The sequence below is a fragment of the Phasianus colchicus genome, chromosome 2 (genome assembly GCF_987193195.1).
Source record: "Phasianus colchicus chromosome 2, bPhaCol1.hap1.1, whole genome shotgun sequence".
Lineage (NCBI taxonomy): Eukaryota > Metazoa > Chordata > Aves > Galliformes > Phasianidae > Phasianus > Phasianus colchicus.
In genome coordinates, this window is record NC_143437.1 from 47,015,425 (window position 1) to 47,040,226 (window position 24,802).

General features: G+C 41.9%; 1 protein-coding gene across 4 annotated transcripts in view; it reads left to right on the forward strand.

Annotated features, from left to right (window-relative positions):
- The first annotated feature begins 9,255 nt into the window (after nt 1-9,255).
- The window catches only part of SASH1 (SAM and SH3 domain containing 1), a 523,157-nt gene continuing 507,610 nt past the window's right edge, over nt 9,256-24,802 (forward strand). Inside the window, exons 1-3 of one of the 4 annotated variants that reach the window (XM_090135563.1) lie at nt 9,256-9,398; nt 9,751-9,912; nt 10,366-10,780. In XM_090135563.1, coding sequence (XP_089991689.1) covers nt 10,367-10,780 — 414 coding nt within the window. In that variant the 5' untranslated portion in view covers nt 9,256-9,398; nt 9,751-9,912; nt 10,366. The other 3 variants (XM_090135565.1, XM_090135564.1, XM_090135568.1) reach the window with 3 other exon arrangements.

Below are 24,802 nucleotides of genomic sequence, written 5' to 3' on the forward strand. Positions count from 1 at the left end.
CAATGTGCATGTTCCACTGAAGTGGGTGCGATATGAAAGCTTAGAGAAGATTGGAAGGGAAAACATATTTCTTCTATCCCCCTACCATACTTCCAAGGTTAACAACTAGCAGCACTCTGCCCACATTGTATTTTTTTTAATTCAAAAGTTCTTTCTTTTATAACTCTTCTTTCTCCTGTGTTACCCCATCAAAGGTGCAGGGGTTAACCTGTTAACCTTTCAGATTTATCTGTGTCTTTGCAACTAAGGTCTGTGCCCCTCAGCAGTCTTTCAAAATTCACTTCCCAGTAAGCTGATAATGAAAGATGGATGAGAATTCACTCAAATTAAAATGTTTGTGTGTGAATATTACATGCATGATATAGAGAAATGAAGAAACAATAATGCATAGATTAACATTCTGCTGAGCTACTGTTTGTGCAAAAACAAACTGTATACATCAAAGATATAACATTGGATGTGTTCCTTGGAGATAAAACTCCATCCTGATTTTGTATCAGAAAAACTGAAAAAACTCAGGGTTCTTTTATCTGGCATGATTCTTTATAAATATGGAGAAATCGTTCTGAAGGACAGTAAACACATATTGCTTCTTCCTTTTTCTTCTTTATATTTTTAATTAGACTGTTAGTTCAACTGTAGCAGAAATATGCCTGATGTGAATGAATTCATGATTTGAGAACATTTGTTTGTTAATTCCCTGATCTTGTAATACTCTGCTAGTCTTGTATTTATATAGCTAAACAACTAAGTTCCCCCCTGGATGCACCACCTCCAGCTGCCTGTGTCAGGAAGGTGCAGGGTATGGGCTGCAGGAAGACCAGGATCAGCCTGACTTGGCAGAGCAAAAGCACAGTGCTGTGGGATGCGGGCAGCAGAGGTGAGGTGGGCACGGTGGGCAGGGCCCCTGCAATGCCTGATGGATGTCTGACAAGCCAGGGGGCTGGGGAGGGGGCTCAGCTGGAAAAGAGGCCCCATCAAAGGCGTGAACTGGAACGTGGGGCTGCCTTCAGGGAGACTTAGCTGATTGAATGACAAAAATCTATTACGGAGGAAGGGGCGAGCATGACTAAAAGGTCTCACGGCGTTTACTGTGACAGGATGATTAATTCCTCATTACTCATCCAGAGTGTGACTGTCTGAGGGGAATTCAGGGAAATGTTTGATTCTTTCAAACATTGATTATTTGAAGACGAGCTTTTTTGCATAAATCCAAACACTTTTTTTTTACTGTCTTTGTTTTGAACTGGCACAGCAGGAGCTTTCTGATTCCCAGGTGGAGCCTCTTCAGAATCTCAGCACTATCAGGGCTCCTTCATTCAAAGCCAGGAGCCAATACCTTAGGCAACTCAGAGGGTCTGACTTACTCATGTTGTACTCTCATCCTCCTTGTCCTCCTCATGTGTTCTGGTGCCTAGAGGTCCTGCTGACATTTTGGGCTCAGGCCTGTAAGTGGAGAAGCCATGACTGTAATTGCAGCATGGCTTGGCTCCAGGGACCTTTACCACCAAATAACAATTTGACTTCTTCCTACATGAAGTACTTTACTTTGAATAAGCCTCAAGAAATGAGTCTTTATTCTTGATGACATCTACCTCGTGTGGCTCCGGCTTTCATGTCTTGCATCTCAAACGCTATTCAGGAAGCTCTGTGTGTTGATGCCATTCATCTACAGCAGCTGAGCCTGAGATAAAAAGGGAAAGATGGAACAGTGCTTTCACCCTTCACACATAGGATCACATATAGCAATGGCTATGCTGAATCAGATGAGAAGTCCTTCTAGTTCAGTAAGCAGTCCAGGTAGCGGGTGCTTAAGCAAAAAAGTCAGCATAAGAACTGGGTAAACAGTGCAAGGAAATTTTCCAGCTTGACTACTTCTGTTGGAGGAGGGCAGGAATAAGAACTGGACACAGTGAGAAAAGGAGAAAATTACTGTAACTGAAGAGTGTTAACAAAAAGCCATTCAGCAGAGAAGTCACAAAGGAAAAGTGGAGGAACTGTAGAAATAGGAGATGATGGAAGACATAGCCCATGATGCAGACAGAGCTTCAGGAAATGGGTAGGGATACTAGACTTGAAAGAAGGATGGATGAATGGAGCAGCCAGAGAAAGAGCATATGGTCAAAGAAACAGCAACTGAACATATGTCAGTGGGTAATGAAAATAGCCAGTGTCTACCATCAGCTTTGCACATAAGTGAAGGGAATTGAAGAACACAGTTTTAACACTTGTGTACTCAGAGAGTTGTAGCTTTGAGTAATTCTGAAACACTTGTGATTTTTTATCCATCTTATTGTTACTCTTATAAATCTGAAAATTGCCTACATGCCTCTGAAGAGAGGCAGAGTAAAAGCAAACATGAGAGAAACTAGGAGCCGGCTGTCAGACAGGAGCTTTTCTGAGAGCTCTGTAAAATGAATGGATGATTGCTCCCCAGTTAAACTCAGCTGTTCTGAACTAAACAGTATGGTGTTTTTCCTAATTTCCCCTGGGGTAAGAATACTGCATTGTGGCCCTAGGGCACTGGAGGAACCTTTGTGAATGAGAGGATGATTTCCAAAGGGTTGAAGGTTTCCTCTCTCCCTGATACACACTTCTTGCCCCACAGTAATTACAGCTGTACAACAATTTTTAAGTCAACTGTACAGGCTAGTTGGAAATGATGGATCTGTTTCTGTTCATCATATTCAACCCTTTTTTTTTCTCCACAGAATGCTTTTGTGTCCTGGAAAGCTGGTGCCAGATGTTTGCGTGTTTTCAGAATGACTTTGTGCAAGACATATAACTCTGTTGACTGTGAGTTCAATTTTATTAGACAGTAACAGTATGCTCTAAATTCAATTTCTCATTGGAGAAACAGAAAAAAAAAAACAACCAAGCAAACAATTTGAAAGCTGCACAAAAACTGCTGTTTCACGGTTTGCACAGGCCTCTGATGAAGGAGCTCTTCTTAATGAAGAGAGGTATGCAAACATCTGTAGAGAAAAGGAGACAGAAACTCATTCTAAATATCCAGGAAACAAAAGCTTTCAGCTTTTTGCTCGTTATGATTCCAAGATTGTGTCACGTGGAAGTGCTACATTGCAAGTTGTGAGGATGTTTATATTCATTAAGTTTTTATCTACTGTGCTGGCGTTCGGATGGTATTTCCAGGGATTGCCACAACATAAGCAGTAGTAGGAGCACTGCTATTTGTAAAATGTAGCGTTTCTTTTTCCATTTACTTGCAGTAAGTATTTAATTTAAACACCATTCAGTGTGAAGTAAAACATTTCAGGTAAATGTAAAATTCACATTAGCCTTGTTTCCTACCTCAAGGCCAACAGCAATGAACACTGGACACTGTTGAAAGTTTGTAAAGACAAACTCACTCTGAATTACTGTAGTGAGCTGTTTCACTGTGAAAACAGCAAAAATTGCAGTCACAATACATTTGTAGAAATAAAGTCTTTTTTGTTGTTTTAGAGACTTTGCCATGAAAGGTCAGGAAGCTCTTATTTGTGCAGACTGGTTTTAACTTTTTGCTGAAAGTGGCATGCAAAAAACATGGTAGAGGCTTACTGGTTACTAGAGGGTGGGCTGCTCTGTGGGAGAAAGAGGAAAAGGAAGCTAAGCGTTTAGATTTAATTCTGGTTATAGAACTTGGTCTGAGGAAAACAACAGCTTTGATTTAGATATTTATTTCCATCCCTACTACATTTGCTTTTCTATTGCATTCAGAAAGTGATCTAGTTATCATAGTCCTGATCTTAAAATAATGCCTTCACGTATCTTTATGGGAAAGGAGACGAGAGCACAACAGCGAACAAAGTAGCTGCTTGGTTTCAAATGTGATTTCAAACACAAAATAACTTTCTTTCCATGACTGAAAAAAAAAAACAGGAATGCTTCATTCAGATAGATTCTCTTTTTTTCCAGTTAAACAGACCCAGTGAGCATTAATCTATTACAGAGGTAGATATCACAAGTATATTAGAGGCTTATAACAGGAGGTTATGGCTTTATATATTTAAAGAGTCCTTTAAAATTAAAATATTGCTTTGTTTTGATACATCTGTTTCCTTGAACAATACATTTTTTTACATTTAGACTTCACATGAAATTCCTTATTGCAATGTTTTCATCAGTCTCCTTTTCCTATTTGTTTCCTCTGCGATATAGCTTTTGCTTAAATACATTTTCACATCTCACAAACATTTTAAACATTTGTCTACTGACAAAACACAAGAGAGGAAGCTTAGGCTAGACATGAGAGGGCATAGGGAACCAAACTGCAGACTTTCAGTACCTAAGGGGAAAGCTATAAAGAAGGTAAAGCCAAGCCCTTCTTAGAAGCACTCTAAGAAGCAAAAGGACATGAGACAAAGGTCACAGTTGCTTTGACCAGACAGAACAACAAAATTCTTCCTGGTAAGAGCGGGTCAGTGCTGGAAGAGACTGCCCAGAGAGAGACTGGGGAATCTCCGTCCCTGCAGATTTCAGAAGTCAGCCGGGCAAACCCATCTGCAACCTGATCTGGCTTTGAAGCTAGTCCTGCTCTCAGCAGGGTGTGACTTCCAGGAGTCTCTTCTAATCCTAAAGTTCCATCCTTCCTCAAAATGGTACTTAAAATACTGATTTTTTTTTTATGAGGACAATTCAATCTTCAGAATACTTAACAGTCAGTACTATTCATTAGTTAGTACAGCTCATGAGAACTGACGGGAGATACACTAAGTTTTGAATTTCTAACGTTTATACTTAAGCTTATTTCTTTGCCAAATTTGCATGAGCAATTCTTCCTTTGAACACAGAGTATTTTTGCTATATGTTCTTTAAGATTAATACTTCAGAGAAAGTCACAGAGTATTTCTAAACTTTCACCATTACACTCCTCTGGACTTTTTGCCAGTGTACTCCAAATACTGTCAATTAATTGCAACATTTCACACAGAAGTATAAAGAGCTCTATTTACCTTAACTAATAGCCCAATTCTGCAAATATTTACCTTTGTATATGAGCAGTTAGTTCCATTCATTGTAGTGAATTATTCACCTTCTGTCCTAGTGGAAACCTTAGAAAAGCATTTGAGAATTTGCTTCTGTTGTTCTAGAAAATTACAGAAGTATTAGCTCACACTCAATGCATTATTCATTGCAAAACAATAATGTGCTATTCCCTTGTGCTCCATGTGAATCTGAGCTTACTTTTGTAGATGAACAATTTCACAAAAATCTTAACTAAATTTTATTCTTTTCAGACAAATTCTTCCAATTCATCAGTATGGTTATTATTCTTCAAAATGCTTGTGTTTGTGTCTAGCTTTGTTTCAATCATCAAATACATCAGGCTGTGGTTCAAAACACTAAGAAGTACTTAGCTTCCACAGCTAAGCCCATACCGCTTCTCTGATGTGTCAAAAATCGAGCAAGTGTTGATAAAGATACTGAAAAAATAAATACATCTAAGGATTTCTGAGTATATTTGTAGCTATCTGTGTGTTAGTGTTCAGCTGCATTCTTATTTCACAGAATCACAGAATTGTACGGGTTGGAAGAGACCTCTGGAGATGACCTAGTCCAACCCCCTGCTAAAGCAGGTTACACAGGAAAGCGTCCAGATGGGCTCTGAGCATTTCCAGAGAAGGAGAGTCCAAAACCAATGTAGGCAGTTTGTTCCAGTGCTCTGTCAAACTTGCAGTAAAGAAGTTTTTCCTCTTATGTTCCAGTTTATGCCTATTGTCCCTTGTTCTGTCTCTGGGACACTGAAAAGAGCATGGCTCCATCTGCTTGACTCCCACACATTAGATATTTATGAGCACTGATAAGATTCCTCCTCAGTGTTCTCCAGGCGGAACAGCCCCAGGTCTCTCAGCCCCTCTTCATATAGGAGGTGCTCCAGATCCCTCATTGTCTTTGTGGCCTTCAAGAAAAATGACCATATAAAACATCTCATGGTATAGAAAATGGCTGACAATGGCTTTGCAAAATCTACCAAATATTATCCTCTATCTGCTAATGTAATTCATTAGCTAAGTATATATTTTAAGAGCATACACTTCAGAACAGATGCTCAAGGGTGAAACCATTTTCATTTATTACATGAATACATACGCACTGAATGAATATGGGGTATCCTCTGTTTAAAGGGTACCTAAAACAATGATTTGGTTAAAATACCCTTTACATTTGCTAAACAAAACTATAATAGCTATGATGTGTCATCTTTTGCAGTATTGATTGCGTTTAGGTTGTGTTACACAAACAATATAATCTGACATGCTGAAACCTGTGAGAAATCTCTTCTTTTTTTTTTCATAGTGGACCTGCAGAAATGCAGGAAAAAAACACATCATCAGGATTTTTCTGCTGTGTATCTCATCTGGACTTGATTCTTCTGAATACAAGTCTAAAATATCTTCTATCCGTTTTGCTAGAAGCTATTACAAACTTACCCTGAAAAGCAAAAATCTGCTCCCTACCCTTCAGTACCAAACTAGCTATATGAGAAAAATTCTGCTAGCAACACAATAGTAAATGTTTCTGGACTTGCCCCCCATATGTATTTATGTAGATTCTGGTTGCAACACTGCAATCCTGTATGATCAATGTGACTTGTAATATATGTTCCCATCTTTATTATCTCCTGAATTTGAAAAACAAAGTTAAGATTGAGTTTGGAAATGCTGGACATGATCCAGTCATATGGGGCACTACAGAAGTTAAACTCATTGTGTCACATATTCCATGGCCCACACAATTCTAATAACTTCCAGTCAGACTGTAGCTTGATTAACTTTGCTCAGAAAGCAGAGGCCTTTATTTGAATGGTAAAGTATGAGAAGTGGGAGGAGTGCCCTGTTCTCACCTGCTCATAGCAGATAAGAAAATCTGACTTGCTGAGCATCTCTCCCAGGATAATGTGGCTGAGATTTTCTCTGGGAGGTTCATCCTTTCTCACTTCATCCATCTTCATCCATTGGAAGGTAGACTCCACAGACCATTTCATAGCCCAGAGAAAGGTGTTTGCATGGTGAGAGTTGTGTATGACACCTAATGAAAGAAGGATGTGCAGTGCTAGTTCCTTCCCACTGGAACTTTAAGGCAGATTTACCTGTGCTTGCTTTATCTCACTCCTACTAGTAGTCTGTGCTCCTTTTATTTTTACAGTGCTTGTGCTTCAGCTTTTTCTTTCTCACTAGCTCCAGTGTATGTCAGGAAACCCTGTGTACTGAGGGAAAGATTCTCTCATCCTGTAATATATAAACATATTTATTAGTATGTGTATATAGCACAAAAACAAACAAACAAACAAACAAAAAAACCAAAAACCAGTATACTGCAGAGAAAAACTAAAAGCTACACGTAAGCTGGAATACAACATCTACATTCACTACTGAAATTAATCTGCAAATATGAGAAGAAATATTGTTAAATGTCTTACTACCCTACTGATTTTAATACTTCTATATATCTGATACAAATGTCAGGTGGTGCCTTAAAATTAGTCAGCACACTCCCAGCTTTCAGCTGGATCAACACTGCAGTTCAATGCTTGGCATTGCCTGGGAACCTGTTGAGGATGCCCTCCCCCTTGCCACTGAGGACATTAACCAAAATTTTACACAATGTTGACCCCACTGCCAGTTCTAGGGGGACAAGTATCCCTTGTAACAACCCAACAAAGCTTCATGTCAGTCTTCATGAGGACTTGGCCCAAAGCATTCCCAGGGACTGATATAAGGAGGACAGACTTTTTGTTCCCTAGATGTTTGATTGGACACAACTTTTTTTTTTTTTTTTTCAAGGTGACCTGAAGCTCTGCTGCATTTAATATGAGGAAAGCTCATTTTGTGAAATCAAAGTCAATGCCAACACAACCAGAGACAGCCTGATAATGCTGTAACCTGGGGCTGATCTCTCCAGCCCTGTGGGTGTACACAGGCTCTGAGAGAAGCTGAGAATTTTGTTACACACAGAGACACACAGTTTACCAAGCCACAGACAAAACACAACATTTGCAATACCTTAAACATCTTCCAAAACCCTTCTAAAATCCATGCAAAAGCATTATAAGTCGCTATGTACTGTCAATAAGCCTAATAAATAGGGGCAGTAGCAGTCAGCTTTCCTATCTTCCTCCCACACCACCGGCTCCAGCTCCTGTCTTCACAACCTCCCTGCTAACTTCTCTGCCCCTGTCAGTTTGGCAGGGTCTGTGAAAAGAAGATAATTGCTGCTTCAATTTTCAGCTCTGGGCTGAGAAGAGGGTTTGAAATACTCTGTGGCCTGGAAAGAAAATAAGATACCGAATGAGAAGACTTATGGGAGGAGGTTTTAAAAGGAATAAAATGCTGTTCCTCTCTTTCTTGCCTTTTAGCATATGAAAGGATGAATTCATATACTTTATACCCAGAGGCTGCATTTTAACCACTTGTAAGTATCTAACGTTCTCAAAACACCATGCGTTGTAATGCTTAGCCTGAGAATGCTGCTGAGCTGAATAAATCCGTGGTGAGCTGCTATGAACGCCAGAGCACAGGTGTGGGCCCACCTGCTGTACAGGTCCTCCAGGAAATATGTAACAAATAAAGCTTCCCAGATGACAACAGTATGTCCCTCTAGCACCTGTGGTGTGGAGAGGCAGGATGGGTGCCACGACGGCTGGCCTCCAGCCACGGTCCCTGCACATGTCAGCATCAGTGGGCACGGCCTGACAAGGCCAGGACAGAGAGGACCAGCCGTTCGTCCCATGTATCCCTCTCTAGCATTTGTGTTCGGGCTGCAGGATCTCCAGGCGCTTTTATAAGACCCCGGCCTGCCCTAACTTCGCCTGGCGGCGGGACTGCGCCTCGCCCGGGGGCGGCCAGCGGCGCTGAGCCGGCAGCGGACGGCAGGTCGCACTTCTCGCGGCGGCCTGGCGGGGGCGCTGCGAGCCCGGCATTGCGGGCGGAGCGCGGTGGGGCCGTGCGGCGCCTCCGCCGGCCGCGGGCAGCCCCGGGTCGGCAGAGGGGGGGCAGCGCCTCCCGCGGCTCCTCGCACAGCCCGCGCCGAACGCTCCGCTCTCCGCCTTCGGCCGCGACGGTACTCGGTGCCGCTGCCGGCCGTGCGGTCCCGCGGCCGCCCCAACGCCAACCCAGTGTCTGGCTCCGGGGGGTACGCGGCGAGCCGGCAGCCGGCGAGCGCGCGGAGCGCGGAGCGCGGGCGGCCCCCGCCCTGCCCCGGTCCCGGCACGGCCGCCCCCGAGGGCTGTGCCTGTGCCGAGGGAGCAGTGTGACAGGCACCCGCCGGCGGCAGCGGGAAAGTTGGAAGGGCGGCGGGGAGAGCGCGGGGCAGGGGCCGACAGCGGGGCGGCACCGCACCAGAGCGCCGGGAAGAGCCGGAGGAAAGCGGCTGGCGGCGGGGCGGGCGCCCGAGGGGTACGGGAAGACGGGGAGCGGAGGGAGCTCTGCCGCCGTGCGGGAGGAGGGGCAGGCAGCGACCTGCCGCGAGCAGCCCCGAGCCGCCGGCGCTGCGGGAGGATGCCCGCACGGCTCCGAGGCCACCGATGAGGGGAGCGGGGAAAGTTGTGCGCGCCCCGCCGGGGGGGCCGGAGCAGGGCAGCGCCGGCAGCGGGGCTGGGGGCAGGCTGCGGGCGGAGCGCCTCTCCCCGGCATCCCGGGGGTGGAGGGCAGCGGGAAAGTAACTCGGGAAAGTGAGAGCGATTCCTCCTTATCTTTTTTTTTTTTTTTTTTTTTTTTTTCCCCCTTCTTTTTCTTCCTAATCCGAAAGGACCCGTTTGAAAGGGAAGCGACAGCCGCCGTGTGCTGACAGGAGAGAGCCGGGAGCGGAGGGCAGCGCAGCCGGCACCCCTGCGCTGCGGGGGGGTGCGCGATCCGACGCGGGGTTCCCCCGGAGCGAGCGTGCGGCGAGGCAGCGGCGGAGCGCAGGAAGGTGAGACGGGAGCGGGAACAGAAACTAACGCCGAAAAGAAGAGGGGGGAAAAAAGACGGCTGCGAATTATTTCCAGTGAAAGCGGGTGGATGCGGTGCGGCAGCGACTTGGGATTTAGGGGATGCACCCTTGCGCTTGGCTTCTCCTTCGCCCGAGCCGCCCGTCTCCGGTGGCAGGAAGGCAGCGGCGGTACTTGGTGGCAGGAGGAGAGGAGGAGGAATAAGCGCGAGGGCTTCGCTGAGCGGTGCTTGCAGTGCCCTGCCGATCTGCTTTAAGATTTTTATTTTATTTTTTATTTTCCCCTGGTGGATGCTGATTTCTTGACCTTAATTCTGAGTCCTTTGACTCGCGTCGCAGTTTCTGGTTCGTGTTTTTATTACCTTCGGTGAGGAGAGGCAGGAGGGAGGCTGGCTTCGGTGCTGAAAGTTGCACTCGTCCTTCTTTTGGAGGCAGCATGTGCACCAACATAGTGTACGAGTGGCTGAAAACCCTGCAGCTCCCCCAGTACGCCGAGTCCTTTGTCGACAATGGCTACGACGACCTGGAGGTCTGCAAGCAGATCGGCGACCCGGACCTGGACGCCATCGGCGTGGCCGTGCCCCAGCACCGCCGCCGGATCCACGAGGCCGTGCGGAGGCTGCGGGAGGCGGACGAGCGGGCGGCGGGGCTTTACTTCACTCTGGAGCCGCCGCCCGCGCCTCCCGCCAAGGGGCCCCGCCGCCCACCGGGGCAGGACGGGGCGGCCCCCCGACACCGGCCTGGCCGCGGGGGCCCCGTAGTCTACCCGAGGCTGAAGCTGAAGATCATGATCCGGGACAAGCTGGTCCGCGACGGCATCAACCTGAGCAAGCCGCCCTACTCCAACAAGGTAAGGGGCTCTTGAGGGGCGGTGGCGGCGGCTGGAGGTCTGCTACTCTGGGCGTTCCACCAGCGTGGCACCAGGGTGCGGAGCTGCTCGCAACGGGGTCGATGCGGTCCAACTTAGCGCCAGCCTCACGTGCAGAGGAGCGGGGCCATGGCGGGTGAGATCCTCCCCATCCACCGCTTCAGCTGGGCCTGTGCGCTGCGCCTCTGATTTACTGTTACAAATCGGTTCTTTATGTCCAGTCTGGTCTGGGGCGTGAAGGCAGGGATTGACAGGATAAGCTTCTGGATGTTTTGGGTTTTCCCTTCTCTGAAAGTTTTCCATTGTGTTGGTGAGTGATAGTGTCTCCTGTATTTTGATAAAGGTAGCACTGTAGTGGCAGTGCCTGTTGGTGAAGTGGCTCTTGAAGGAAGCAGTAGTGTAGCCAGTGGGACAACTCCTCGTCCTCTGTTTATTGACTGAAGGGTGGCAGTGACTGCTGAATGTCAGAACCATTTGTCAGCTGCTCCGGGTGCAAGTTGGTCTAGGTCTACAGCATGCTTTGCTGAAAGGCAGAAAAGTGAAGGTCTCCGATGACTATGTCCCAGTTTGATGATATTCATCTAGTTCTTATATTTGAAAAGTTTAAAACGTAACAATAATGTTGTCTGGAAGGTATGTAACTATAAAATTAAACAGACAATACCATGAATGAGAAAGTGATTTGTGATAGAAAACGAGGCATTATGTGAGGTATGTTTGCTTCAGAGTTCAGGATGAAGTGTTTTAGCAAGTTGTTTCACGACCCAAGCTGCCTGCTTCTCTTTGATGATTTGAAGTCTGACTTTTTGGTTGACCTTGAAATTGTGGGTACTTTTAACCTTGGAGTTGAAAGTATGGAAGCAAAGCGATGGAGAGGTCTGCAGATCCAGGTTTCTGGAGATGATTATGATTGTGAGAAATTAAATTTGAGAATTAATACCAGCAGCGGGGGACCTGGATGCAAGAATAATGAGTGAAATCCAACTTGGTAACAATGTAGAGGTGCGCATAATAAGACTTAAAGCATAATAAGGCTCTCAGGACTTGCATTTTTATGGGCCTGGTGATAGAAGGCCAATGGTCACTTCTCAAGTACAGCGCCGCCAGGTGGTCTGAGATATTTGTGTTCACCTTTTCCTGAAACATCTGGCTGGTGACTTTGTCAGAAAGTGAATCAAATCTGATAGGACAGTGGTCAAGTCTAATAAAAACATTACTGAATGCACATTTTGAAGTCTGAGTACAGCATCTTCTGAAACTTCCTGTGCATTTCATCGGGGTCGGTGTGTGTTTGAGGCGAAGCACCATCCAAGAGATTTGTTTTCCCTTTGAAGTGATACTTGTTTGGACTGACGCCTGTCTGAAATTGTCATTACCTGTCTAACATAAACAAACTTCTGTAGAAGTTTTTGCTTATTAATGAAGCCACAGCTCATCACCCACCTTTGGAGCTATGCTTCACTTCTTCCTTTCAACTTTGTGTGCTCACAGTCACCAATTCCTTCTTGCCAGGGGAACCCTCTACCTGTCTTCACTACCTTCTATCTTCTCTGTAGGAACTATAAAATTCCTGAGATGACAGTGTATGACATCAAGGAAATGAAAATCTTAGGCATTGCTTTCTTCTTTAGCTCACCTTGTTTTAATTTATTTGATTGCTTTGATAGTAGTGCAAGTTAGCTGTCAGGGCAAACTCATCTTACATGTAAATTGTCACTCAGCTTTAATGCTAAAATGCTTTTTAAACCTAAATGGAACATTTTGTAGCAGAAAGAGGAACCAAGCTTGTTTTAGTTCATCTTGCAATGTCAGTGTATTTATTTTGGATGGTAAATGCATATTAACATCATTTTTACTTCCAGTAATAGAAAAACTTTCTCCATCTTCTTGGTGTGAATCACTTCAGATTGTAGCATGTTCTAAGAAACCATAAAGCTGGCAAGATCTGAATGTGTATTGCTCAACATGTGTTATTGTGAATGCCACCCACTGTAGCAATCCATCTTGAAAACGGCTTAAAGGGAATACCAAAAGATCACGTCACTGTGCATTATTCATGTGCAGAACAAGAAAAATGAAATATTCTTTCATTTGGGAAAGCACTTTATTGTAACCATCTCTTTTTCTAAAGAAAATCCTTTAGAAGACTGTGGCTATGATTTCATCAATCTATATTATATGTTTTTATATAGAATACACACTGTACAGAGTTCTACATGTCAAAAGAAAGTAGATTCTTCTCTTTGTAGGATTAAGAACCATCTCGAGGTTTATCCTGAGTTCTCTGTGTGTATTTGTTAAAGGACACATCTGTCTATGATGGTCATGTGGATATCGTGCACCAGACATCGAACTTTTGAAGATGGATTTACATTTGTGCCACTGCATGGCTAACCAGCCTTCTCCTTTCTCGCATGGCTTATATGGACATACAACCTTCTGATGTTTATGAACCTAACAAAGACATGCATGCTTCTGTGTATACATATGTTAATGGTTGCATACATATTTAGATGCATTTTACTTGTTTTCTGAAGAATGCTCACTGCCTTCACTTATGTAGGTCTCAGACAATTTTGGAGTTTTATCTGAAAATGACCCTGAGGACTGGAAGTGCTGCTGATCCTCTGTCTTGTTTGAAACCTTTTGCGCGCTCATCAAAAGATCAAAAATGAGTTTTAGGTGTGGATGCTGAGATGTTGAAAGCATCCCTTTGCTGTCCTTTTGGTGTTGTCGCTGTATTTTCAGATGAAAACCACAGAGTGTGAGGGATAGGAAAGCATTGGCAAGGTAAAGTTTAGTTTGACTTAGCTTGATCACACCCAGAAGAAATGAGTAACACCTACTTAGCACAGCCTAATATAAATCTCTTAAAGATGTGCAGACTTTGAATTCAAGCCATGTGTGTGGGTGACTAAAGACACGGAGAATTATCGCAAGCCATCTTGATTATTTCCGTGAGAATTATAACAAGACCTCACTTCCTCAAATTGAGTCTTCTATATTTTGCAAATATAAACTGAGGAATAGAGTTGCTACAGAGATGAACTCCACTGAGGCTGGATTTTTGTTCGAGGTTGGTAATGTTCCCTAAAACGCCAAGCCTTCTGTTTCAGTTTCAAGCCTGCTGTCTCTGATCAGCTTAGAAGCTTTGAGAATGTAAGAAACGTTGTGTGGAAGTGATGGGCTCTCTCATGCCCTTCACACCACAACCCGCAGTACCTCCCCAAGTCAAATGAAACATCTGCGTCATCCCAAAACATTTTCTCCTTGGGTGTTGTAATTCTGTCTTTAATTAGGAAAACTAATTATGCCTTGTGTAGGAATACTGTTAGTGTTCTTTTGACATGTAGACATTTTCTGGATGGGTCTGATGGGAGAAGGGAAAAAAAAAGCAAACCCTCAAGTTTCCTATTAAGCTGAACAAAGGAGAGCTCAGCACTGACCTGGCAATAGAGCTTTCACCCCCATGCAGACACTCTTACCTTGGTGGGCTGGTTGCAAAACAGATTGTCTATGCTGGTTTCGAGCAGGAATAATGTCACTAAATGTCACTGTGGTGTTTGGAAAGCAGAGGAGCGCCACTTTAGTCAATATAAAGACAAGGAGGATACCTCGTTGTGGAACACGTCAAGAGAAATTAACTATTCTATTTGTCTTGAATACAGATTAAGTGACATTTAATAGTTTACTGGAATTTCATTACTATTTCTAATTGAAATAAATGGCCTGGCCCATTCTTGAAGAATTTTATTCAATTTTAATCTGCAGAGAATTGCAAATGTATTAAAAATGACAGAAAATATACATGCATTAGAAGGTCCCACGCCAATTAAAATTATTTGCTTAGCTTCAATATAGTTATACTGATGTAGATTTCCATATTTATTAGAGAGAATAAAACCATAGTGCAATGTTCACATGGGTGTGTGACTTCACTGCCACTCACTGTGCTGTTTGTGATTATCAGCACGCTTGGAAAACAAGCACTGGAAATTCAGCTGCATTTGAGGTCATAATCTCAAGAGCTAAAGCAGATGTAGAAAAGTAAGAAGTCAGATCCAAGTGAGTTATCTCATTAAAAGCCCAACTATGTATTTTTAAGTTCCATGCTGCTGATATGGCACTGATTTGTGTTTCTGATTAAATCTTTGTTTAATCCTCACCATTATAAAATGAGGAATATCTCGCATAAGTTACATGCTAAGAAGTGAAGATGCCAGCAGTACTGCTTTGTAACACAGATTCAAACTGAGTCTGCGGCTGGATAATTTAGTTAGTGATTTAGATAGCTACAGAAATGAATTCAGTGAATTAAAAATATTGTGCTTTGAAGAAATGGCAATGCTCACCCATTCTGGAATTAAACATGAACCTTTTTCTAAAGACCTGGCTGCTTTGAAATAACTGCATCAACCCTGATTAGCAGAGCGTTCTCAAATATGCCTTGGGGAAAGCTGCCTATTGACAAAAGTACTAGTGCATTAAGTAGTAACAATATTTTCATGGCAATAAATTAGCAAAGCTACAGGCGATATTCAGGGAGTGAAAAGGTATTTTGTACTAGAAAGCAATGCATTTGCCTTTGATTTCGTACCACTGTTGTGTGTTTGGTTTTTTTTTTTTTTTTTTTTTAAGGAAAATATGGCACCTCATATATTGGGCAGTTGTTTCAAAGTCCTGATTTATTAAACTCACAAAAAACAAACCGGGAAGGGACTTCGCCCTAACAGAGCATTAAGGCAAATTGTTGCAGAATATGAATAACGCAGCACTCTGCCGTATTTGCATTTGAATTGTTCCTGAATATTTTAACGTGTATTCAATCTCCTCTGAAAATGTTGAATGCGAATTTTCCTGGGCTTCATTATGTTTCACTTTTGAGGGGAGGAAGATCCCATTAGGGTGTATTAAAGGTGGAGTCCTGAGAGAAGCCCCTATTACCTTTGCATAATTTTCCCTCCTTTTATAGTGCTTTCAGCCCTCCATTGTATTTTCACAGGTCAGGTTGGGGTATGGGCTGGATAGGGGAGAAGGGGAGTTAGTGGTCCTGAGCTCAGTGGAAGAGCTGCCTTCCCCTGCAACCAGCAACACCTTCAGCCAGCCTCCATATGGCTTTATACTTGAAGGAGAAGCTAAATTAATATTCCCTGGCAAAAGAGGAATGCCTGCTGGTGTGCATGCATGTGTGTGTGTGCGCTGCACATCAACGGGCACCATCACTGGGGCAAAAGTCAAACCCCAAGTTTCACTCCTGAATATCCATATTATTGTCTTGTTTTATCTAAGCTTGGTGGTTGTGAGCCTTCCTGAGGAGAAAACGCTTTTTAACAAAAAGATTTTTGTTACTGCCGCCCCCAGAGCTTCTGTCTCCTCCATATGTAGGGTGAGCGAGCCCATGCTGTTATACAGCCGTGTTTATCGAATGCCAAAGGAAAGAGAAATCTCACAAAGTAATCTCGTGAGCCATGTTTTTAGTTCTGTTCGTTCTGTTATAGCCAATACCACCATACTGCATATGCCTTATATGTAGGGCAGCAGTGTCCCTCATTTTAGATTGATGACTTTCCCTCATTGAAGGAAAGTTGAATGGTTTTCCTAAAGTCACATGAAAAGTTGTAGTGCTGGGACCAACTACTGCAGGGTCTTTGCCCATACGTTAACATTAAATGTAAACTCCCCTACGTGTAAATAAGAAAAGCAATATCAGAATAAACAGTAGCTTGGATATAATGACAATTAGTTTCGCTGTTAATTTTGCCTGTTAACATATGCATACAAGGTATAATTGTTACGAATGGTCCTTACCCACTAAGGTATATAAATCCATACGTATGGTCAGAAACATACCCACAGGTACTATAGAACCTGTGTAAAATGCCACAGCGTGATCTGAAGGGACAGGAGTAATGTTAGTGCAGGTCAGCAGAGAACTTACTGCATCAGTTACAGGAGGTCACTTCCTGTCTTGAGATTCTCCCAAAGCAGGGCAGGACAGGCTGCGTTGGTAGGTGGAACTTTTACATTTCTTGCTTTGTCAGTTTGAATGAGACACTTTGCTTTGTGTTTGACAAAGCTATCTCGTTCAATCTCTTTGTCTAGCCTAACATGACATCTTGTGTTGATGTGCTTATCTTGACAAACGCGGTTGCTTGTACGCGCTGCAGGAATTGTCATTTCTTAAAAGTACACGCGGCGCTATGTTTAGCAGTGCTGTGTTATTTTGGGAGCAGCTCTGCAGCAGGAAGCGCAGAATTGCTGAACGTTCCCCAACGCTGCCAGGCTGACACACAACTGTCTGCACCGAGTCCTCGAGTCTGCTAGCTTTGCTACTTGCAGAGTGTAACAAAAGTCTCTGAATGTTTTGCAAAGCAAAAGAGAAGTGGTTTGTCAAATGAAACATAACTGTAACTGCCTTCAAATAATGCCTTGCTGTCGTTCTCACGAGCTCAGCAGTATGTGAATTGTGGTGATACATGCCTCTGGACGCAGCCTTGCTCCTCCACTTGGTTTCATTCCCAGTGAAGTCAGTGGGGGTTTTGCCAGGGATTTCATCTGATGCTGAGTTTGGATTGAAGCGTTCAAGTCTAAATCAGCTAACAAGTCTGCCCTTACCAGCTGTAATTGTAATGGGTAAGAACCTTGTAACAGGAGATGACGACAGAAAATGTAGCAGTAGTGTGCAAAAAGAAACCGAAACGTTCCAGAGCTTCAAATATCACCATTAGCAGCTTGAACAGCAGCAAGGCTGACTTACGAATTTAGATCTGACAGTTTTGCTCAGGAATAAATGTTTGGTAAATAACATCTGAAATCCACATTCATGGATTTCGGCTGCAATCAACTAAACAATTGTTTAGAATTGTCCTGTCAATAGCTATAAATTAGGAATAAATGGTGTATATCAAATAAAACTTATAACTGCATACAAATGTAAGTCTTCTACAAGTTTCTTTTTTTCTCCAGATGAACTACATTTGTCATAAGCACCTGCACTCTGAAGGTGGGGATGTGGTGTTACCATGCTGCATATGACATCAGTGGGAACAGCTCTGGGCAGCCTGTGCCTTAACTCTCTCTAAGTAAGAAATTTCTTTGAGTTCTCATACAGCCGTTCCCTGGGAAAAAAGATTTTATTCGTTTTGGTAGAAAGGCTTGTGAGTGCAGAGTAGTGGAATGATGGGAACTGCTTTAACTGCTAAGGGCCATCAGCTGAGCCTGGCCTGCTGCTAGGCACACCCATGCTGGTGGCCTCTGCTCATTTATGGTGCTTTTAAGGGTGAGTGGCAACTTGGGAAAGATTTGATCAGTTTAGGGTGTTTTTCCAGTGGAGTTTACATCATCTACAATACCATTTGCTGTAAGTAGATGTTATGTGTTTGGAAAAGATCTTGACAGTAGAAGTAGAAAGAATTTATCCTTCGAGGAAGCTTGAGTCTCTTGTTGAAGGGAGGTAGTACTGATGCTCTAGCAAGTATGTGATAGCGTTGCTACTATGCTTTTTTTTTTTTTTTCTTTTAATGTTTCTTACAAAATTGGGTGGTTTTCTTGCAAGCTTTAAGTAGTGGTATTACTTCACCTACAAGGGAAGTTGTAAAGGGCTTGGTTGTTACCCCGAGGGATAGTTTCATCAGAATTTTGGAAGTTTGCTTGGAAAAGAGCTTATATACTATGTGTAAAAATATTAAAAAGAGCTGCTTATGCAAGTGTGGGATTCGTTAAATCAATTTCTAGGATGTCTAACAGGAAATAAGCTATTGCAGTATGTCCTTTCTGGATATCGTGTTTTTGATAGAAGCCTGAATTTGTTGAGCAGAGTTAATTGCTTTATAGACTTTTAAGTGGGTGAAACTGATGTGATAGTTAATAGCACTGACCTGAATTTGGAAGTAATGCAGACATTCCCTTGTACCGAATGTACTTCTTTTTATGTGCATAAGGAATTGAGCACCATCTTTTTAAAAATAACTTGTCACATATGCTACAGAAGGATCTCTCTCTAATTTGGACTTGTGTACAGCTGGACAGCAACAACTTCATCCCTTTAATTAGTGAGTTCTAACTCCATGGTTATCTGCTTCCTTGATACTATATGAATCAGTGCTTGTATGTAGACTTCATATACTTGATAGGTTTTAATTCATAAGTTTCTAATTTTAGACTTTCAGGATACATTATTTTTAACAGAAGCGGTAGAGTCGTCTTCAAATTACACGAGGTGTTTAAGTTCTATTCTGAAGTTCTAGAGCTGGTATTTTTAAGAGACTTTGAGTGAGTCAGGTGTTTTCACTGATGTTTACTCCTTTATGCAGTTCCTCCCAGTACTTAACAAGGCTCTTTAAATGTAGAAGCTTTTTTCCTAAATATATATATATATATATTTGCTTAAGTGATGTTTTTTTCTTCTCTGGTTCCTGCTGAGAAAAAAGTCTTCACTGCAAAGGGCATTGCTCTTGACTACTGCTTATTTATTTTAGTGCACATTTGGCTTGAGAAGTGATTAACTTTCGAGTACTTCTTTGTGGGCTATTTCAGATAGTGATAAACAACTACTATTCAATTATCAGTCTATATCACAGAGATGATGAATAATAAGCAAACAGCGATATTTATGGTTCGTATGGATTCAAAGGCTTACAATCTATGTTAAACACTCTTCAACTTGTTATCTGTGTCCATTTTTAACCTTTAGGTGATAAGTAAGCCTTAGTTGTGGTGTCAGTGTTTCACTGCAATGCTGGTCACATTAACCAGCATTAAATTAAAAAAAAAAAAAAAAAAAAAGAACTCTGGTGAATATTTAAAACTAAGTTATAGCTGTCAGAGAGATTTCCTTGTCCAGTGAACTTCTAGCATTCTGTATTTTGCCTTTTGTTTGATGGCCATGTGCTTAATCATTGTTGCTTCAGGATGTTTGATTAATAACTGGTATAAGCAAATATGGCAGCCACTAAATGTAAGTAGGCGTGCTTCAGTGGAGCAGAGCTTGTCAGGGGATGTTTGAGTTTAGAAGTTTTTATAGTGCTTTCTAAACAGACATCAGCACTGATATTTCTTGTCTAACCTATAAGAACCTTTGCCTTCTGTGCAGTGGAGTTTTCAAAAGCAAAAGCATCTCTACATTAAGTTCTGCTGGGTGTGTAGGCTCTAACCCCATACTGTGAGAGATGGCAGAACTTCAGCTATTGATTTTGTTGGGAACAAAAGAAGTTTGTTTGTTTTGTTTTTGCACAGAATCTGTAATTCTACTTTCAAAGCGATAAATACGAAAATATAATCACTGCTTTCTGGTCTTTGTCTAACCTTGCTGGAAGTAGCTCTTTAAATGTACTTTTATTAGCTGGACCCACGTGAGGTTAAATTGATCTGCATCTTTGTTTTTCCTTGCTCTTCCTTCCCCCTTTTTCCAGTCTGGAGATGTGTGAAATAAGCCATAGCCTATCAAACAGTACAGTGAGATTCAGAATGATTTTCCTTTTTTCACCCAAAAACAAAAGAATAAAAAGATGATGGTTAAGATGCTTTTTGGTATATGGAAATATTCAGAATGAAGTAAAAGAAAGAAGTTGATAATTATGCTGTGATGATTTATTTCTTGATTCAGGCTATTTCTCTCAAAAGGACTGTTCAGCCCATAAAAGAAGAATAATCCTATGTATTGATTATTGTTAGCTTACTGGGCTGAAGCTGCCAGGTAAAACTGAACTTGGAAAGAAGATAGAACCTGTAGTAAAGAAATCATAAGAGCAGACAAGTTGAGAAAAATGTCTTTATACTGAGAGTTTATATAATGTTATTTTGGAGCTGTTTACACAGAGGTGGAGATAAGTCTCGGATTTAGGTGATATGGGGGGATTTGTCTTGTTTACGTGTTCTGTTGTGCCTAAGGGTAGAAATTTAACAGGCATTGTAACTAATATTTTTTTACTTGTTATCATTTAAAGTGATGCGATTGAAGGAGTTACTGACTGGCTGCCAACACGCTCCTTCACATTTCTTTCAGAATAACTGTTGTCTTCTCTCTCATGATAAGCACATGAGGTCTTAGACCTATAAGCTCATTGCTTGTGCCTACGTAGCCATCTTTGTCAGACTGGAAATGGACAAAAAGGCCCCAAAGTGTATGCAAATAACGGTGAGAATATTGGTGTTCTTGTGGTGGTTTCTTTCTTCCCCAAAACTGTGCCTAAAAAATTTTTAGTCTGTAGGTTTCCAAATACTGTCAGAATCTTTTAAATTCAAGAAGCTGGAAGATAAAAGCTTTTTTATTTTATTTTTTTTAAAGGGTTCATGTTTAAATCCCAGCTTTGGATGTTCCTTAGAGAGCTTGCAGCTGAAGAATGTGTTTGGAAGACTTCTGTAGCTTTATGCAAACTTTTTTCCTCTGCACAAAGTAGTAGTGCTATGTGGAACTGAACCAGAAGTGTCTATCTCAGAAAAAGTATTGGAAACTACTGCAGCAATTTCACTGTGTTCCCCTTTCATACCCAGGTTTGGCTAAGCTGCGGTTGCTAAAGTTTGTTGTTCTGTTTTGTTTAATAGAGGTTTTGCTCATATGATACCATATCTACACAGGGACTTAGTTGTCCTTCTGATGTTTGGCTAATTGGTCGTACCAGCCCTCAGTAATTTTTGTGGTTGAAATACTTGTCAAATAGATTTAAGCCTCTGAATAGTGAAATAGGAGTGTTTTACTCAGACATTAGCTTGACAATTGTTTCCTAATTTTAAGTAATGCAACCCCTGTAATCTTATTAATCCTTGATGTGGTAAGATGTCTTTACTGTTAAAATTGCTTCTTAGCATCTTATCTAATTTTCCGTGTTACAACTCATTTTGTTATTTCTTGTTATGCCTTCTGTTAGCAAGGTTTAGATTTTTGAGGGTTCTGCTGAATCCTACCCAAATGTCTGACAATTAATGGTCCATCCTCTTTTTTTTGTTTGTTTGTTTTTGGAGGAGGGTGTGCAAATGGCCCTTCTAGTATCCTTTCACTCATTGGTCTGAAGAGGTCTGTGGCCTTGCAGGTGTAGAGCAGAGCATTGGTTATCCCTTTGTGCTTGTAAACCTTTTTGTAATGCTTACATTGTTGGCTTCTGCCTTGGGTCTACTGTAATCCTTGAGTCCTTTAGGAGTGAGAGCTAGCCATTCTTTGTGTATGTAATGATCCATACCCTGTTCTACTTTTGCTGTTATGTGGCTGCTGAATAATGTCCTTGTATGATCAGACTCCCTCCATTTCAAGAATGGATTAATTATGAATTCAAAAGCCAGCCTCCTTCTGTGCATTAATGCTCCAACTAGTTGAATGTGTCCCACTGATATAAAAATATTTTCAATTTTACCATCCATGTTGGTACAGAAAATTATCACTGTGCTGAGAGCAGTCGCCTGGAAGACTTGTTATTATAACTCTTCAAATTTTTGTCTTATGTATTCTGTAGGTAGAGTTTTGCAAATATTTTGTATCAGTTATTTGAATTTGACCATTCTTTCCTAGTTTGTTGGTATGAACGTCTAGTGAAATGTTATCAGAAGGCTTTCTGAAATCAAGATTAGTGGCACCTAGATATTTCTTTTATGCTGGGAGTGTCCTTGTCCGATACATAAGGAAATTGTGTTGATTTGGTATAATTAGTTCTTCGTAAGTCTGTTGTCCATCGTTTTGTCACCTCTTGATTTGTGGAAACAAAAGCATTTTTATGTGTGGGGAGGGACTAACAAGACTTTCTCCATATGACATAATAGTTTTGTTTCAACAAACACAGGTTTGTTTTATCTTCTGTTGTCTTTCTGCATCAAGTTAGTCACTGCTCTTCATGGCTGTTTAAGCAGGACTGCACACTTTCTTGACGCACAGTAACCCATCTCCTTGTGTGCATTCCAGTATTCCCTCCTCTTCTCTTCCCTCCCCACTCCATGCCACTCGTCTAATTGTGACTATAACTCTGTCTAGCCTGTAGGTGAACTCCTCTGCTTATGACTATAAGATCCATTGAGCATAGACACGTATGTCTATTCTGTTTCAGTCACTGCTGCTAGTTCACTACGGGAAGTAGGAGTGAAGAATAATTCTGTGCTGATCTGATCTAGTTCTTGATCTTGCAGTACGGGGGTGAGTTGGAACTTGATGGTCTTTTGGATCCCTTCCAACTCAAGCCATTCCATGATTCTGGGGTGCCTAAGGAGTATAGGTCCATTGGTACTACATGAATGTACATGTGTGCAAAAGTGAGGTCTGCAAAGGATAAGCCTTGAGACACCTGCATAAATCCCTTCTTGGGGAGTGCTTTGAATGTGGCCAAGGATTTGACCTGATGCATATTAATAGTGCATGGTATCCATCCTATAGTTCAGGACACAGCTGAAGAAAACAGCAGCGTGCCTGGGTCACAGATGAATCAGGATTAAATTTCTAAACCTTCAGACACAGGTTTTTTTTTATTCTGTGTTAGTCTGACTCAAGTGTAAACTATATGAAACTCTTTCCCTACTGGACATGTCATGTAAAAATAAATGTCTGTTCTGTGTATGCCTGCAGGCACGCTGACCCGGCTTAGGGTCACAAGGGGTAGGACTCATGTTTTTATTCAGTCAGTCCTTTGCAAGTATTTCATCCTCTGTGAGTGACACAGTGGATTGGCTTCTTCCAAGAAACGACTTCTGCAGTTTTTCTTGCATCAAGACCTCACAGTTGATTATTTTGCTGTATTTTATGTGGTATGTCAGTGACAAAGGCTGCAGCATGGCCTGCTGTACAAGTATGAGCAAGTGAATGACTGATGCAAGAACAGAATTATAGGGCATACCACAACTTCCATTCTGTATAGCAAAATGCTATGTTCTTCTTCTTAGTTGTGCATCTTGCTGCTGTGCTATTTTGCTAGAAATTCAGATTCATGCTTCTAATCCCTAGGACTTCCATCCTCTTTTAAATCTACCTAACTTGTCCCTTATGTGGTAGTGAAGTTCTTGTAAATCTCTTCTGCTATCAACAGAAGTTCAGAAATGAAACCTCAGATAAAATTATTTCTGAAGAATTACTCTTTATTTATTATTTGCATAATGGCCATATGTTTTGAACATTTGTATACTGTAATGCTGCAAAGGGCTGAAGTGAGCACTTGACTATCACACCTGAAGCATTTGGCCTGACAAAAATTAATCATTCTGTGGCCATAAAACAAGTTCTCAGTTGTTGTGTGTGTTGCAGTCTGATATGTAGGTTTTGTAATATACTGGGGAGGGGATGTCCTTTTGAAAGGATGTAGGTTCTTGAAATGCCTTGGAGAGTTTAAATACACAGGTAAGAGAAGACCAGCTAAGTGAGGCTTGCATTTATCCAAGCCTTAGCAATGGAAGGAAGAGATCAGGAAAAGAATCTGTTATCCTATGACTATCCCTCTGTAGCGCTGGGGTTCTTATTACCTACTTGCATAATTAGCAGATTTTACTGTTAATGGAATGGGAATTCATTTAGTGTCCTTAAGTGTTGTTTGTGTTATCACTGTAATGGACTGAATATGTTTTGATTCACAAGTGCTGATCTTTATGCTAAGAGGGCAAGCTGTATCATCTTGGAGACCCAATTACTAAAGCATACATTTGTCTACACATAACTCTGTGAAGGTGCCTTGAACATTTTATTTCTAAAAAGGTGGAAACATTGTTAAGTAATGCCACTGTAGCCCACTTTCATCATACTGTTCCTGAAAGCAAACAGTTCAATGTATTCCTTTTAAGGTAGAAAATTTTGCATGGTTTCTTCTGGCCTGGAAATTTTGGAAGTCTGGGAAGTAATTAAGGGGGAAACTATATACCAGGAAAATGATTTTTTTTTTTTTTTTTTTTTTAGTTTAAAGAGTAGTTCTGTTATAATCAGAAGTATGATGTTGTAGCCTCACCCTGAAGCAATTTATGCAAAGAGGTTGGAAAAAAGTATGCTTTCTACTTTCTTCTGTTCATGTTTTCTCTTTGAAGGTTCACAAAAGGTTGGATCTATAA